The sequence below is a fragment of the Metarhizium brunneum genome, chromosome 2 (assembly GCF_013426205.1).
Source record: "Metarhizium brunneum chromosome 2, complete sequence".
NCBI classification, from domain to species: Eukaryota; Fungi; Ascomycota; class Sordariomycetes; order Hypocreales; family Clavicipitaceae; genus Metarhizium; species Metarhizium brunneum.
The window spans coordinates 2,867,572-2,882,063 of NC_089423.1; the positions used below are offsets into that span (position 1 = coordinate 2,867,572).

At 50.4% G+C, this 14,492-nt stretch overlaps 5 protein-coding genes across 5 annotated transcripts; 1 reads left to right on the plus strand and 4 right to left on the minus strand.

The window, feature by feature from the left end:
- Positions 1 to 52: 52 nt before the first annotated feature.
- Positions 53 to 2,874, plus strand: UTP14 (U3 small nucleolar RNA-associated protein 14; the record flags this gene model as incomplete). The annotated part of the gene is made up of 3 exons (XM_014691695.1): positions 53 to 502; positions 557 to 2,581; positions 2,692 to 2,874. 3 exons carry the CDS (start codon positions 53 to 55, stop codon positions 2,872 to 2,874), a joined length of 2,658 nt encoding a protein of 885 aa, XP_014547181.1.
- A 402-nt stretch (positions 2,875 to 3,276) lies between these two features.
- On the minus strand, positions 3,277 to 4,968 carry VCX1_1 (Vacuolar calcium ion transporter; the record flags this gene model as incomplete). Its single annotated transcript, XM_014691696.1, has 5 exons — positions 3,277 to 3,461; positions 3,531 to 4,038; positions 4,106 to 4,336; positions 4,417 to 4,628; positions 4,746 to 4,968. The coding sequence occupies 5 exons, from the start codon at positions 4,966 to 4,968 to the stop codon at positions 3,277 to 3,279; spliced, it is 1,359 nt and encodes a 452-aa protein (XP_014547182.1).
- Positions 4,969 to 8,156: 3,188 nt separating this feature from the next.
- Positions 8,157 to 10,525, minus strand: G6M90_00g038250 (uncharacterized protein; the record flags this gene model as incomplete). Its single annotated transcript, XM_066130236.1, has 5 exons — positions 8,157 to 8,592; positions 8,657 to 8,745; positions 8,800 to 9,098; positions 9,159 to 9,303; positions 9,359 to 10,525. 5 exons carry the CDS (start codon positions 10,523 to 10,525, stop codon positions 8,157 to 8,159), a joined length of 2,136 nt encoding a protein of 711 aa, XP_065986401.1.
- A 1,403-nt stretch (positions 10,526 to 11,928) lies between these two features.
- On the minus strand, positions 11,929 to 12,812 carry G6M90_00g038260 (uncharacterized protein; the record flags this gene model as incomplete). Its single annotated transcript, XM_014691698.1, has 2 exons — positions 11,929 to 12,635; positions 12,686 to 12,812. 2 exons carry the CDS (start codon positions 12,810 to 12,812, stop codon positions 11,929 to 11,931), a joined length of 834 nt encoding a protein of 277 aa, XP_014547184.1.
- A 505-nt stretch (positions 12,813 to 13,317) lies between these two features.
- Positions 13,318 to 14,266, minus strand: G6M90_00g038270 (uncharacterized protein; the record flags this gene model as incomplete). The annotated part of the gene is made up of 2 exons (XM_014691699.1): positions 13,318 to 14,075; positions 14,131 to 14,266. The coding sequence occupies 2 exons, from the start codon at positions 14,264 to 14,266 to the stop codon at positions 13,318 to 13,320; spliced, it is 894 nt and encodes a 297-aa protein (XP_014547185.1).
- Positions 14,267 to 14,492: the final 226 nt, after the last annotated feature.

Genomic DNA, 14,492 nt, shown 5'->3' on the forward strand with positions numbered 1-14,492 from the left:
CGTCACCACGATTACAAGGACAAGAACAGAACGGCCATTTGTTTCCAACAAAATGCCGGGACGACAATCGCATGGCCGGTCATTGATGGCCGCGCCCAAGGCCAAAGCGGGCGGGAAAAAGGGCTCCAAGGCGAGGTCGCAGAAGAATGCTCTCAATGCCTTTGGAATTGCGCAGGATATGTACCCCACGAAATACAAGAGAACGCCGCGAGCAAGGGAACTCGATGCCGAAATTGAGAGAAAACATGGACGAGACGAGGCTGGCGAGGACGAAGACGAAGACGAAGATGAGGAAGAGCAGCCCCGAAGAAAGAAAGCCAAGGGCCCATCACGGGCAGATGGCGATGGCGAGGATGGCAGTGACAGTGAAGGCAATGAATGGCGCCTGGGCGGTTTGAGGGACGACGACGAAGATTCTGAAATAGAGAGCGATGATGCATTTGGAGATAGTGACAATGAGAAATTTGAGGAGTATTCATTCCGAGGCAGCAAGTCGAAGCCTGTACGTTACCGGAAAGTTGTACGACATACGTGGGCTCTGCTAATGATCTAACAGCAGGATGACGACTCAGAAGATGACTCGAATGATGACGAAGGAGAGACTCTTGGCGCAGATGCTATTGATTTGGCGACCGCTCTGGATCAGTGGGAGGAGGAATCAGATGACGAGCCCGAGGCGGACGACGAATCTGGCTCTGGGGACTCAGAAGAGGACGGAGACGAGTCGGAGGAGGATGCCGAGTCTGATGATGACGAAAGTGAAGACGATGATGATACCGAAGCTGACCCCGAAAAATTGAATGCGTTGAAGGGACTCATTTCACAGTACGGTGGCGAAAATGATGACGACAAAACGAAGTCGAGCGCCGGACAAAAGCTTTCTCTCAAAGACTTGGGTCTCTCAGGACTGAATGATCCATTAATGAAGAAGTCCCTCAAGCTGATGAACAAGGAAACCAAAGAGAAGCGACCCGGGGTCGCTCAGAAATTGGCTGTGCCACTCTCCCGACGTGAGCAAGGTCGGCTGGACCGAAGCGTTGCATACGAAAAGACCAATGAGACCCTAGATAAATGGACGGAAACTGTCAAGCAGAACCGCAGAGCCGAGCATATTGTGTTCCCGCTTCCTCAAAATTCAGCCACGGCCGGCCTAGACACTTCGGAGATTCAGCCTCTCAGCTCAGCCAAGCCCAGCAACGAGCTCGAATCTGCCATCATGTCTATCATGGAACAGAGCGGTCTTTCTATGAACAAGGAGCCCAAGCCCAAACCTCAAGAGTACGACGACGAGGGTAACTTGCTCTCACGGAAAGAAGTCCTGGCCCGAAAACGAATGGAGCGAGAACTTAATTCCAGAGAAGCAAAGCGAGCCAAGCGCATCAAAAAGATTAAGAGCAAAGCATATCACAGAGTTCACCGAAAACAACGGGAACGCGACGAAATGGCTGCCAAGGAAGCTATGGAGGAAGCCGGAGAGATTGACTCCGAAGAGGAGAGAGAAGCACAGGACCGCCGACGCGCCTTAGAACGTGTTGGCCAGCGACACAAGGAGAGCAAATGGGCCAAGATTGGATCCAAGGCGAAGCGTGCCGTCTGGGACGATGACTTCCGCACCGGCTTGACAGAAATGGCAAGAAAGGACGAAGAGCTTCGTCGACGAAAAGAAGGCAAGGCGGGCGTCGACGGCGACTCTGACTCCGATGCAACCAGTAGTTCGGGCAGTGATGACGAGGACGATATTCGACGCCAGCTAAGGGAGCTGGAAGAGGACGACGACGAGCCTCAGTCAAAATTGATGAGCATGAAATTCATGCAGAAGGCCGAAGCGGCCAAGAAACAAGCAAATGACGACATGATTCGTCAAATCCGCCGCGACCTGGATGGCGACTCGGCAGACGACTCCGACGATATGCAAGCCGACGACGAGGTCGGCCGCAGAAGCTACGGCACAGCAGACTCATCCGCCAAACCCGCCCTCGACACATCAACCCGTGCGCCCAAACGCAGCCGAGTGCCAGGGCCCCAAGATACAGACGTCGACATCATCATCAACAACACCACCGCCACCACGAAGCAGCCACCAGAACCTTCATCCTCCACAACAGGCGCCTGGTCACGCGGCGAAACCCGGCGCAAGAAATCCGCCCCCTTGCGCGGCGAAGACCTCGATCTGAGCGCCAACGTCCTCGTCGCCTCGCAGCCAAAATCCAGACCTACAAACAGCAACAGCAACCGCGACAGCGACAGCCGCAAAAACGACAGCGACGAAGATGGCTCCGAAGCAGAGCAGCACATGCCCCTCGCCATCCGGGACCAGGCCCTCGTGGCACGCGCCTTTGCAGGAGACGAAGTGGTCGCCGAGTTCGCCCGCGAAAAAGGCGAAATCGCCGAAGCAGACGACGACAAGGTCATCGACAATACCCTTCCGGGATGGGGGTCCTGGGTCGGCGACGGCGTCAGCAATCGCGAGAAAAAGAGGCACCAGGGCCGCTTCCTGACAAAAGTAGAGGGCATCAAGAAGAAGGACAGGAAGGACGCCAAGCTGGACAGGGTGATTATCAATGAGAAGAGGATCAAAAAGGTACAGTCGTTGGCCCTCCCCCCCAAATTCCCCGCCGACCGTTTATCGCCCCATTTCATTACGGCATCTTGCCTGGGAAGCAGTTGGACTAACAAGACAATGCAACGTAGAATGATCGCTACCTCGCGACCCAGCTCCCTCATCCTTTTGAGTCAAGGGCCCAATATGAGAGGTCGCTTAGATTACCTGTCGGACCGGAATGGATGACCAAGGAAACCTTCCAGGATAGCACAAAGCCAAGGGTTCTCATGAAACAGGGCATTATTGCGCCAATGTCGAAGCCAACTGCCTAGGCTGTTTGGCCATGACAATATTTTATGGGTTGGATTTTCATGGCAACACGTATAGACGACATGTATCTATAGAAGAAGCATTTCATGGCCAATGTGACTGGATAAGAAAATAAATTTGATGCCTCAACGCCGTAATACAAAAAAACTCAGTTGTCATTCAACAACTGCACAAACATAAAGAGAACCCCGTCTAGCGAGCTAGACATGGCGGCGTAGAGCCATGGCACCGAGCCAAAAGTTGACAGCGTTTCTGCACTTCCTAGTTTTTTAACCCCCTACCCAAACCCTGATTTCATCAACAAAAAAAAAAATACATAGTCTTGGCAGAATTATAACGTATTCAAAGACTGCTTTTCCCGCCACTATATCCAAATTTGCTGGACGCATTTTGGATTGTGACCATCATGAGGATTTACCCAGCAATTGAGCAAAGCTCCCGTCAAAGGCGTCGCTGGGCGTTGCGTAAAAGGCGACAGCGATAATAAGGTATAAACCCAAAAGCATGGCTCCTTCGAGATAATTAGATTTGCCATCTTGGACGGTGTATGTGACGACTAGAACCGATACGGCAAATGCGACGGTTTGGACTAGACATGTTATCAGCGTTATTCGTATTTTTAAAGAATGATAGGGGTGTTGCCAGGGACGAAGCTTACAAGTCTCAAAGTGCAACGACATTGGCTGCCCGATAATCCATCCAACAATGACCAGGAAAGGAGTAACACCAAGAGCAATCTGGATGCTAGAGCCAATGGCAACAGCCATAGCGAGGTCCATCTTGTCGCGGAGGGCCACAACCACAGCAGTGACGTGCTCAGCAGCGTTGCCAACGATAGGAATCAGAATCAGACCAATAAACGCCTTGCTGATATTCGCACTCTCGACTATATCATCGATGGTTCCGACAAGGTACTCGGCGCAAATGGCCACCAGGACCGTAACAACAACCAGAACAATGCCGGCAGCAACAGGTCCAATGCTGGCATCTTCCTCCTCCTCGCCTTCTTGTTGAGTTTCTTCATCAAAAAGGTTGCTGTGGGTTCGCAGTTGGAAAACGAGGTACATGATATAAAGTAGCAACAGAATAATGGCAGTGCCTCGTGACAGAATCAGAATGCTACTATTCTTGTCTTGCGATCCGTTCTGAGCTAGGACAGCATAAAGCTAAAAGACAGAGTCAGCAACAGAGGGCCTTGAACAGGTACCACGACTGGCGCAATATACTACTTACGGCTGCGGGAATGACAAGAGAGGCAGAGGATAGCGTCATGAGGGAGCATGTCGTCTGGGCGACGGCGGCGGAGAAAGACTGCTCCCTGCCGTCTCCATTGGTGCCTCGGTGTACTAATCCACCAAAAAGGAAGCACATTCCCATAACAAGAAGCAAGTTGGACAAGATGGAACCAAGCATTGATGACTGCACGACCACAATCTGGCCATCTTTCAGGGCGACAATGCTGACCTGTAATATGATAAGAATAGTCAGCTCTGATATATTTGCTTCCTCAGATGCAAGCCGAGAACCACATAGATGGCACATACAATCAATTCCACAGCGTTTCCAAATGTTGCGTTCAGCAAGCCGCCCATGGCCTGGCCCAATTTACTCGCAAGCATTTCGGTGGCAAAGGAGAGAACCGCAGCAAGTGGGATGATGGCTAAGAAGTTGATGGTGAAGACGGCGGTTGGGTTCCAGTTGAGCGCGCCAGCCACGATGCCGATAGGGACCATTACGAGGAGGAAGTTGACATAGCCTACGCATCGTGAGCAGGTTAGTCGTAAGTACAGCGGAGAGACAGCGATAATAGGCAATCAACCTCGATATATAAATATATAGAGTCAATTCTAGGCCGTACTGGGGAGAGACTTACCGCTCAGGAGGGTCACTTTGGTGACATGCCAGGTATACGCGGCGCTGCGCACCGCGATTGATTCGCTGTCATTTCCGGGAGTATGCTCTCTATCAAATAGAAAGGTCCTGACGCCGGTTTTGTGCTGGTGCTGAGTATGATTGCCAGCCTGAGCCGACGAAGCAGACTCGCCATTAATTAGCGGCGTTTGCTCGTTGGCAAAGCGATTAGATCTGGAAGACATTTGGCGATAGAGCTTTTTAGACGACTGGTTGACTGCGGTATAAGCAAATGTGAATTAGCATCAACTGACTGCCGATTTGAAACAGTAGACAAACTACTGCCACAGCTTCTCGATTCGTGCACGGCTTTCGAGGTTGGTCGAGACCGTCCTTGACTGGAGGAGGACCGGGGAGAAACGAGATGCCGAGCTGCTCTTGCCGATAATATCGGGGTAAAGCAACGCTCGCGAGGGACACAGGGATTGAGAAAGCTCGTGAGAGATTGGAGACGAGCCTTGGTGTCTCTGGCGACAGTGAACAACTGTCGAGAAATACACTAGGTGTGAGAACGAAAGGGAAGGGCGAGAACGGAAACCTGACCAAGGGCCAGCAAAAGCTGCCAGGATGCCGGAGGATACAAAAATATGGAGCGAGACGTTGGGGTATTGACAGGGAGCAGGCAAAGAGTCGAGAGGAATACGTGTAGATGTATTTGCAGGTGGGGAGTGACGAAGGGATATGGTAGGAGGCGTGATAACTACTACCTAGGTAATAACCAAGCATTTCTGGACATTCTGATGAACATCCGGGTATCTGGCGCCAGTAGTCTATTTTTGTGGCGTCCAGTGAGAGGCAAGTGAAGTGAGGGTGTGTGGATGGGGAACGGGGGTTGTTTGAAACGAGGGCATCTCGAAAGAACAATCGTGGCCATGGTTTCAGGCATGGACTGGTCCAACAAACGCGACAGAGGCCAGTGCCATCGCCCTGGACCTGGACAGCAACAAGACTGGGAGGCCCGGCCATGATGGTGAGTATCACAAGCATCTCACATCACCAAGCCAGTAGTTGGAGGGCTGGTGGACGGTATTTGAACAGGCTGCCGCGGAAGAGGCGGAATACATGTAATAGCGATGATGGTGGTGGCTATGACAATAATGAGAACTGAGACTGAACTTACACAATCCGCCAAAGACCATTGCTTCGGTCGCCTCGAATTGGCCGACGTAGAGGAGAGGCAGGGGGCCTTTGTTCGCGATGAGGTTTTGAGGTTTGATCTCAGAGCTCCAGACAGACAAGCTCTACTCCGTATACAACAGAGTGTGGGTGGGATCAACGGGGGGGAGGACGGCTAGGATAGCGGCACAATGGGTCGTGTTCGGTGTTGCTCGTGCTCAGACGTTTGGGGGTGGGAGGGCGGAAATGAAGGCCAACAAAGCGGCGTGGTTGACGTGACGATGGACGTTGATATGGATGTTTGGTGGGTGGTGTCGGCGGTGGTGGAGGAGGAACATGAGGCTCATAAAAGAGCGAGGCCTCAATCAATTGCTTGACGGTGTTTCGTGGAGCTGGCGGCGAGCTAACTGGGAGCTAGGCGAGCATCACAGCTAGCAGCAGCTCCCCAATGCCTTAAAGTTGGTAGCGACCAGGCTGGAGCTTCACGTTTCAGGCATAGCGTCGCTGCTGCAGCGGCTGCTGTTTGGTCAAGGTTGCAAGCCGCCGCCGCCTCCTCCACTCATGTGCTGTCGGTCCATCGCCCTCGCAACAAAGAGTTTGACCCATCTCACGCGATCGTGTCTTGGCCTTGCAGCTGCATGCGAGAAAATGGCCCCGGGCCCCTGGTCCTTGTCACCGGTCCCTGGCCAGCCTTGGAGGCCTCCTTCCGACGTCACACCGTCGACATCTCAACCATCCTCGGAGGTGGTAAATTCACACACCAGACAGGCCGCGCCAGTCATGGTTTTTGTTTGCGTCGTCGTCGTCGTCGCCGCCGCCGCCGCCAAGAGGCAAATGCTGTAGTACGACCAGTACGGTTGACGTCGACGTGTTTGCGAGCTTCCGGCTGTACCGCCTCGCGTCCAAGTTTAGGGGTCAATTGGTGAATCAATTGGACGACAACTCCGTACCCACTCGTGGCCTTGACAAGGGTCCCAGCGCATCTTTGCCGCGTCGTGGGCTGCCTCGCGCCACTCGACGCCAAAAAAGAGAGTCAGTCTGTCTTCACCTCATTTGCATCACTGACATCAGCCTGCAGCAACCAAATCTTGTCCTTGGTTTGCGATCTCTCGGTCTCCTAACTGTGCCATTTAACTGCCGAGTCCACAATCAAGTACCAGACATCATCTGTCAATTTCAAGCAGCCCCGGCCATTCGAGACAGTCCAGAGTACAACCACTTGAGCAGCAGCGGTGGCTATGCCTTGAGCGCAGCCACTTTGTGCCTCGTTCTTCGCAATGCTCATCGAGGCGTTTATTAATGCATTATGATCTGCTCTTTGCAGGGCCGGTCATTGATTTTGATTTTTTAATGTTTTACTTTTGCCCCCTCCAATGGCACGGCACCCATCATCAGACCCTTCATGGCTTGAGAGGCTCAGAGCCAAGGGCCCAGGCCAACCATGGCGGCCCATATGCCTCGGTACCCCATACTCGCGTACTCTCAAGCATGTTACTCTGCCCCAAGGTACCTGTACTTAGACAGGCTATGCACTTAGCCCTTAGCCTTTACTTCAAGCCTCCCAAACTCCAAATAAAGTAGAAAATAAGCTCCTTGGGGAGCAGGGGCCTAAATCCCCTAACCGTGTGGCTCATGGCTCCCAGCTCCCAGCTCCCAGCTCCATTAGCCAGATTTGGCAGCATCGCTTTGATTCTGGATGAACTCGTGTCAAATGAGGCTGTGTCACCCCGTCACAACCCGTGCTCCTACTCGACTGTAGGTGCTCTTTTGGAACACGCACAGCCAGCTGTGAGTCTGTGACTTCCTAAAGCATCAACTAATCTCTCACGTCGTACATCAAACCTTAACCGTCCCCTCGAGAATTCAAATGATTGCACCTTTCATAAAATGGCCCAATACCAGCCTCATCGCACTGCAGTCGTCAGCCTGCAATGAATTCGTGCTATTACATTTCTGTTCTAGAAATAAATGGCATCGGAGCCTTGAGTCACACCAGTTGGAGTGGTGTAACCCGTACAATTTCGCATCGCAGTCCATTTTCTACTCTGCCATCTATTTTTGCAAATCCAACGGTGAGCCCATCTAAACAAACTTTCTACAGTCATGCTCATGTTAATAAGACAAATGAGCCCTTGCCTGACGCGATTCGCTAATCTATACCAATATGTATATCCCAATACAGCAATTTCTTGACACCTCAGAGGCCACCCAGTGCTGTTTCCTAGTCAGCAAGCGCTCAACTCAGAATCTTGTGTCATTATGACAAACCTGCCGAATATGCCATGAACCAAGTCATGGATGCGCCTCCGTCAAGCCATTGAGGGTCAAAGTCTCGCGAGGTGAAAAACTCCCATGCCTTTTTTGGTTCAATAGTGGCATAATTACCGTAAATAATTCCTTTCCAGGCATTCCGAATGCTATCCACTCTCCCTTTGTCAAAGAATGCCTCCCATTCCTCCCTGACGAACCCTTGATCGCGTACGAACGGTGTTGCTGGCAAGATTGGTATCATGTGTATACCTTGGATAGCCTCAATATTAGGATCAAAGTATGTCGTGTGATCAATTTTGTTCTCGAAAAGAATTCCCGCCACTTTGTTGCCGATAAACTGCTGCGGTTGCACTGTATTGTCTTTCTTGTACAAATAGTAGCTTTGCAGGCTCCGTGAAATAATGGACAGTTGTAGGTTTCCCCTAAATGCCCTGGTTAGCATTAACTTTGCTGATATTTTGCAATACGTCGCGACGTCAGCTTCACCTCATTTCGAGATCAGAGTTCTTACTGACTCTCCCCCACATTTTGAGCGCGTAGGCACACATCACGTCCTCAGAGCTAGACTCCTGGTCCTAAATTGACGTCAGATACATTGTGGAACAAGTGACTTGATGCGGGCAGCACACCTTGCCATCCATGGCGGCATAAAGACCATGAGCCCAACTGTGACCATGATACCAGTCAAAGCTGCGCCATAAAGGAAAGAACTTGTCATCTTCACTGGGGTTTGCAACGTCGCGGACCAACAAATTCACGTAGTCACGGTTCGCATTGACCCATTCTGGATCAAGATATCCAATAGTAGCTGCGGCGAGGATATGGTAACCGTAGTGGAAGTGATGGTCGTTATAGTAGGTATTTCCGAAGTCAACTGCGTCGTCACCCGTCTTGTAACTTGCTGACGAGACTATCCCTCCCCAAGCAGCTACAAAATCTTGCTGTTAGTAAGTACTCATAGCCATTAAACTCAAAATGGGATACTTGCTTTCGTGTACTAGGGGATACTTCTGCTTGTTGGCCGCAAAGGTTCCAAAGGCCGCTTTCAATTGACCTAACCCTGCTTTCGCCAATGCCTCGTCGCCCAGTAGTTCGTGAACAACATACAAAATTGTCGCGAATTTAACAAGCGCCTGGATGACCTCACTTAGATATTGAACATTGCTAATGGGATATAGGAAGTCTCACCTTTCCGCTGAAGTACATGGAGTCCAAGTTGGTTTGTGCAGCAATGTTTTGTGACAGTTCCTTGGCGGCCGCAGCACGAATTATACCTTTGGCCTCGCTGGATAACTCTTTCATGGACCCATTTTCCGGGTGCCAGGGGGCAAAGTCCATCTCTGTGGGCATATGACGCTCGACCATTGCCCATTCAGTACCCTTCACCAAAGTGGCAACACCTTTCGTGGTCGATTGAAGACGCACCTCCTGAACCCGCTTCATTGTTTCACCGTTGAAAGACGAAAGATGATGGGGTAAGGCAAACATATAAAGATGGCCTAGTTGGTGTCCGTTTTTCTGGAACTTGAAAGAGTACGAGCCCTCTTGCCCAAATACGGATCCTGATAATTCAAGTGTTACGGGATAGACTCCTGCTCCATCATCGAATAGATCTTCAGAGCCCTTGCTGCCGGGATCTTTGCAGACTTGCAGTATGCCGTAGAAAGGAGATTTTGATTCGGCCCTGTTGTTATTTATGACCTTCAGATCCAGCTCTTCGCCTTTAGTTCTCCATGCATATACCCTCCACGTTGTTCCATCTTCTAGGTGAAAGTTGTATTTTGTGACATGTTCCTTGGGATTGGTTGTTACGCGGCTGACAGCCTTGAAGAACACACCCGATTGGATCAAGGGCACCGAGCCATCAAATCGTGCCGTAATGTATGCCATTCCTTGGACCAATGGAAAAGATATGGCTGGTTGCGCTGTCTCGTTCTTGCTTAGATGGACCCTTGCAGAAAATGCTGTGACGCTGTCCATCGAAAGAGTTGTTTCCTCTCCAAGTTCCCTGGCGGATATAACCATTGACTGAATACCAATTGGGTTCAGATAAAAGGAAGAAGCCCCATCAAACTTCACTTCGCCGAATACTCTTTGGTTTTCCTCGATATGTGAACAAGACATTCCCCAACTAGCGCTTACACCCTTCCCGCCGGCCCATGCTACAGAGTATGGGAATGTAAAACTCGGACATCTTTGGTCACCTAAGAAAAAATTGGAATAAAACTTGTTGGTCTGTAGAGGCGCCTGCGATTGAATTCCCTTGCGACGCACTGGATGATCGTTGCGGACAGGGATACTGGATGGCGGTGCTTTGGTATCTACGGGCTTAGCAAATATGTCTTGTGATGCCATGGTGGAGGCTATTGCTTGGGTAAAATTCCTAAATATGCCCGTGGCCGTTGGTATTAGCAGAGTTGTTTGTGCCGAGGAAAGCTTGCTCAAGGGCCGTTCTCCTTTTTCTTTCCGTGAAGTGTTTAAGTATGTCACGATATTGCCTGCAGTAAGTGGCTTCTTGTAGCTGATGTTTGGCAAAGCATAGGTAGTAGTGCTCGATTCAGTAGGTGTCTTTACTCCCACAAATTTCGATTCTTTGAGATAATCTTTAATCAAGGTAGACTCTTGATCCGGATCCGGAGTTGTCGCAGATATGTTTGCTGGCAGGGATTCAAGAGTGGTTTCGATTTTCGAGAGTGTGGTAGATGCGTCGAAGATAACCGCTTTCTTACGCCAACGGTCAGTCAAATTGTTATCTTTCCCTGGGAAATTTTGCCGAATTCCGCTTTTTGAGGTCTCTATCGAGTTCGGATACCCTGAACTATACGTTAGCCAGGAAATCCAATGAACTAATACTATATGCAAGTTCATATTAAGTGCATTGCAAGTGAGAACAAGTTGCAGAATTGGTTTGATACAAAGTCCAGGGGTCGATTGAATACACTGTACGGGCTGTTTAAGGAGACAGAGGTCTATAAAATGGAAATACCGCGGCCCTTTCATAGAGCATTCCAGAGATATGTTGGGTGCCATGTTTTGTTGCTGCGGTATTGAATCACCCGCCCGAGCTAGCCAAATGACAGGAATGTGATTGTCTAGGGCAGAATCATCCAGATTTATCATACCTTGATAATTTGAATCAAATTTCCAACCAAGTAGAGGCTGGTGAATCCAATCAAGCACAGGTGAAGCGTTGTGAATCTTTAGGTGATAATTAATTATCCGTCTGTTGTCGTAATGCGATCAAGGTTGTCACGAGATGAAATGAAGCGGGGGAAAGGAAGAGGGGATCACGCACGCATAGGCTTCCACTAGATTCACGCAAAGGGAACCAATCATGACCACGCAAGAAGAAATGCTGCTCTTTCTCTCGACCGTCAAGTTTGTGGCCGTCAAACGTGGAAGGAGCAGCTAAACCTGTGGCTTTCGTGGCCAACTCGACTCAATGGAATCGTTGTAGTCCTACGCAACCATCTACGATGCCGTATATTGGCCCAAGTTCTTATATGTACCAAGATAATTTGTCCATTCTAAGATTCAGGAGGCAGTCTTAAATACATCCATCTCCAGCCACAGTACATGTTTGACCGCTCTTCGTCTGTTTCGAACAGGCCTGTTGTCGGGTCGGTCAACTTGACCAAAGGGCCAAGGAGAAGCAGGATGCTGCTTTCGAATTCCCCGATGGCCCAGTCTCTAACAAGGCCAAATCCAAGCAGAACTCATGTTCTCGATCCAAATTAACACCATAGACAAAAAGGATATCATAAGCCCAAAGCGCTGTACTTTCCTTTGGCTGAGCCCTGGCGTATCAAGGCCTTTACTCTTGCCGCAGTATCAAGTTTCAGATTTGTCTTCTCTTTCGCCTTTGGTTTGACGGACTCGTGGCTTAAACCTGGGGCTAGAGCCTTTGCTTTTATTTGCCTTGTACTCGTGCTGGCCTCTGAATTGGCTGCAAGACGTTTCTTCTTTCTTTCTGAGCCTGCTTGTGAAGCTTCGGCTTCTTTGCGGCAACGACGAATCTCTTTATCGGACAGGATCCAAGGATTGTCAAGGACTTCATGGCGAAACTTCGATCTCCTTCCCCACATTTTAATCTCTTGAGCTGTACTTTTCACTATGAGCAGCTTCTCGATCTTTATCTGCTTCTCGTCCCTGAACGTAGACAAGGCGCCCTTGACATCGACTACATCGCCAACGTCTACGTTGCCATATGGCCCAGGTGTATCCAAAATATGGAGAGCGCCGGGGTTTGCTGCATCACCAGCAGCCGTTCTAGGTTGGTATTGTAATTCTGCTACATTGTTGACCGGAGTGGGTGGTTGCATATTGATCAACGCTTCAATGCATTTTCCACTGCTGTCATCGATGGTGTAGACGCGTCGGCCATGGAACTCATCTATTGCCACAACTGGTCCGACAACTCGGACCCATTTGATGGGCAAATTTCTGTAGAAGAAAAAGTTTTCTCCTGTCATCTGCATTAGCGCCCGATAACTGCAGTGTTCTTGCGACGCTCACCTTCAAAGCCTGCGTGCTGCTTGAGGGCGTGAATGTCGGACACGCGAAGCAAACACCAATTATTAGCAGTCGGCGACAGGTGAAAGCAATAGCGTGGGTAAGGCAAGACCTGCGCTTGCTCGCTCATGGCATGATTGAAGCAAGTCTCACCCTTTGTGGAGGGTCATGAATCGAGCCCCCAAGCAGGTCAATGGTTATGTGTATGACTGGAATCAATACCAGGGGCTTGATTGAAGACGGAAATGGAGTCGACGGTTACGCTGGACAGGGCACCGCGCACTGGTTACTTAAGTAGCACTGAGGTCTGCCATGGTTACTCACATGCAAGTGCCTGGCGCTGTTGGCCGCCCAAGCACAGGCTCCGCTCAGACTGTCGGCTGCCCAACCCCACTACCTAGGTACTTAAGTAGTCGATACCTGATGTGCTCACCCGTTGACATTCATTGATCATTGATGTTCCCACGCTGAATGGTAACACGCGCCGGCCGGAACAAATAACAGCAAGTCAGGAGATTGAACTGTTCGTCTATTACATTTCCATATTTCACAAAGCACAATTGCCCATTTCCTGTAACCCTAGCCTAAACCGTACTCCCTGGTAACCGATACCAAATAATGCATAACCCTTGACCCTATTTCTTGGACTTCTTCGCGGCCTTGCCGCCTTTTAACTTGGCGGCAGCGGCTTGAAAAGCCTCCTCTGAGGGCTCGACATCATCCATCGCTCGCTTTTTGCCCTTCTTTCCTTTACTACTATTAGCTCCATACTTCTCAGTCAGGTGTTCCAAGAAGTCTGCAGATCTGTCTTGCTGTCGTTTCTGAATCAAGGCTGCCAGCGCATCTTCCGAGCTACCTTTTGACTTTGCGCCCTTCTTCGCAAACAACATGTCGTGAACGCCAATCTCCTTGGCATGATTCTCCGCCTCCTCTGCCTCAGCTTTTGCGGCCTTGACACGGGCTGCTCGCTTCTTCTTACTTTCCTTTGCGTAGGAGTCGAAGGCTGGCACGTCCTCCTTCGCAATGGCCTCGTCAATAATGCTGCGGAATCTCTCGTCATCTTCGGTGGCATCGCTCAGCATGACGCGTTCGTATATCTGGTCCATGTCGCCTTTACATTCTTCGTAGGCAATCAAAACATCATCTCTTTCCTCATCAGAGCCCTTGTATTTCTCGGCAAATTTCTTAATTGCGTCCGCAGATATTGAGTCTCTGAATTGTTCCCGATAGTAATCGCTCCAATTGAAGCCATCTGCGTCGACGATGGATTCTGACGTCGACCCGGTGGTGTCATATCGTTTGCGCCGCGCCGGGTCGGAGAGGACGGCGTAGGCAAAGGCAATTTCCTGGAACTTGGCGTGAGCCTCCTCTTTTTGTTCCCTGGTCACCTTGTCTGAGGGTTTCTATTAGCATAATTAGGATGGTTGGTACGTGTACGTGAAGCTCACCAGGGTGGTTCCTGAGCGCTGCCTTTCGGTAGGCACTCTTGATTTGGTCTGCTGTAGCCTCGCGGGGGAGGCCGAGCACCTCATAGGGGTCAATGACGGGTGGCTCATTATCCACAGAATCCTCGACATCAGACATCTTCGATATCTTTATCCTGGTCCTCTGGTGTGAATCACAGAATGGAGCCAGGAAATTGTGTTGACATGGAGGGAGGGATGCAAGTGTCACGCGTCAGGACGCGCCTGAGGCTCGGGGTGGACTGGAGGTTTAATGGGCGGGGCTCTGCAGGTGCCAGCGCCAAAACCACCAGACTTTGTCAGTCCCGGAATCTAGATCCAATGTCTGGGTTGAGTGCAACCCTCAA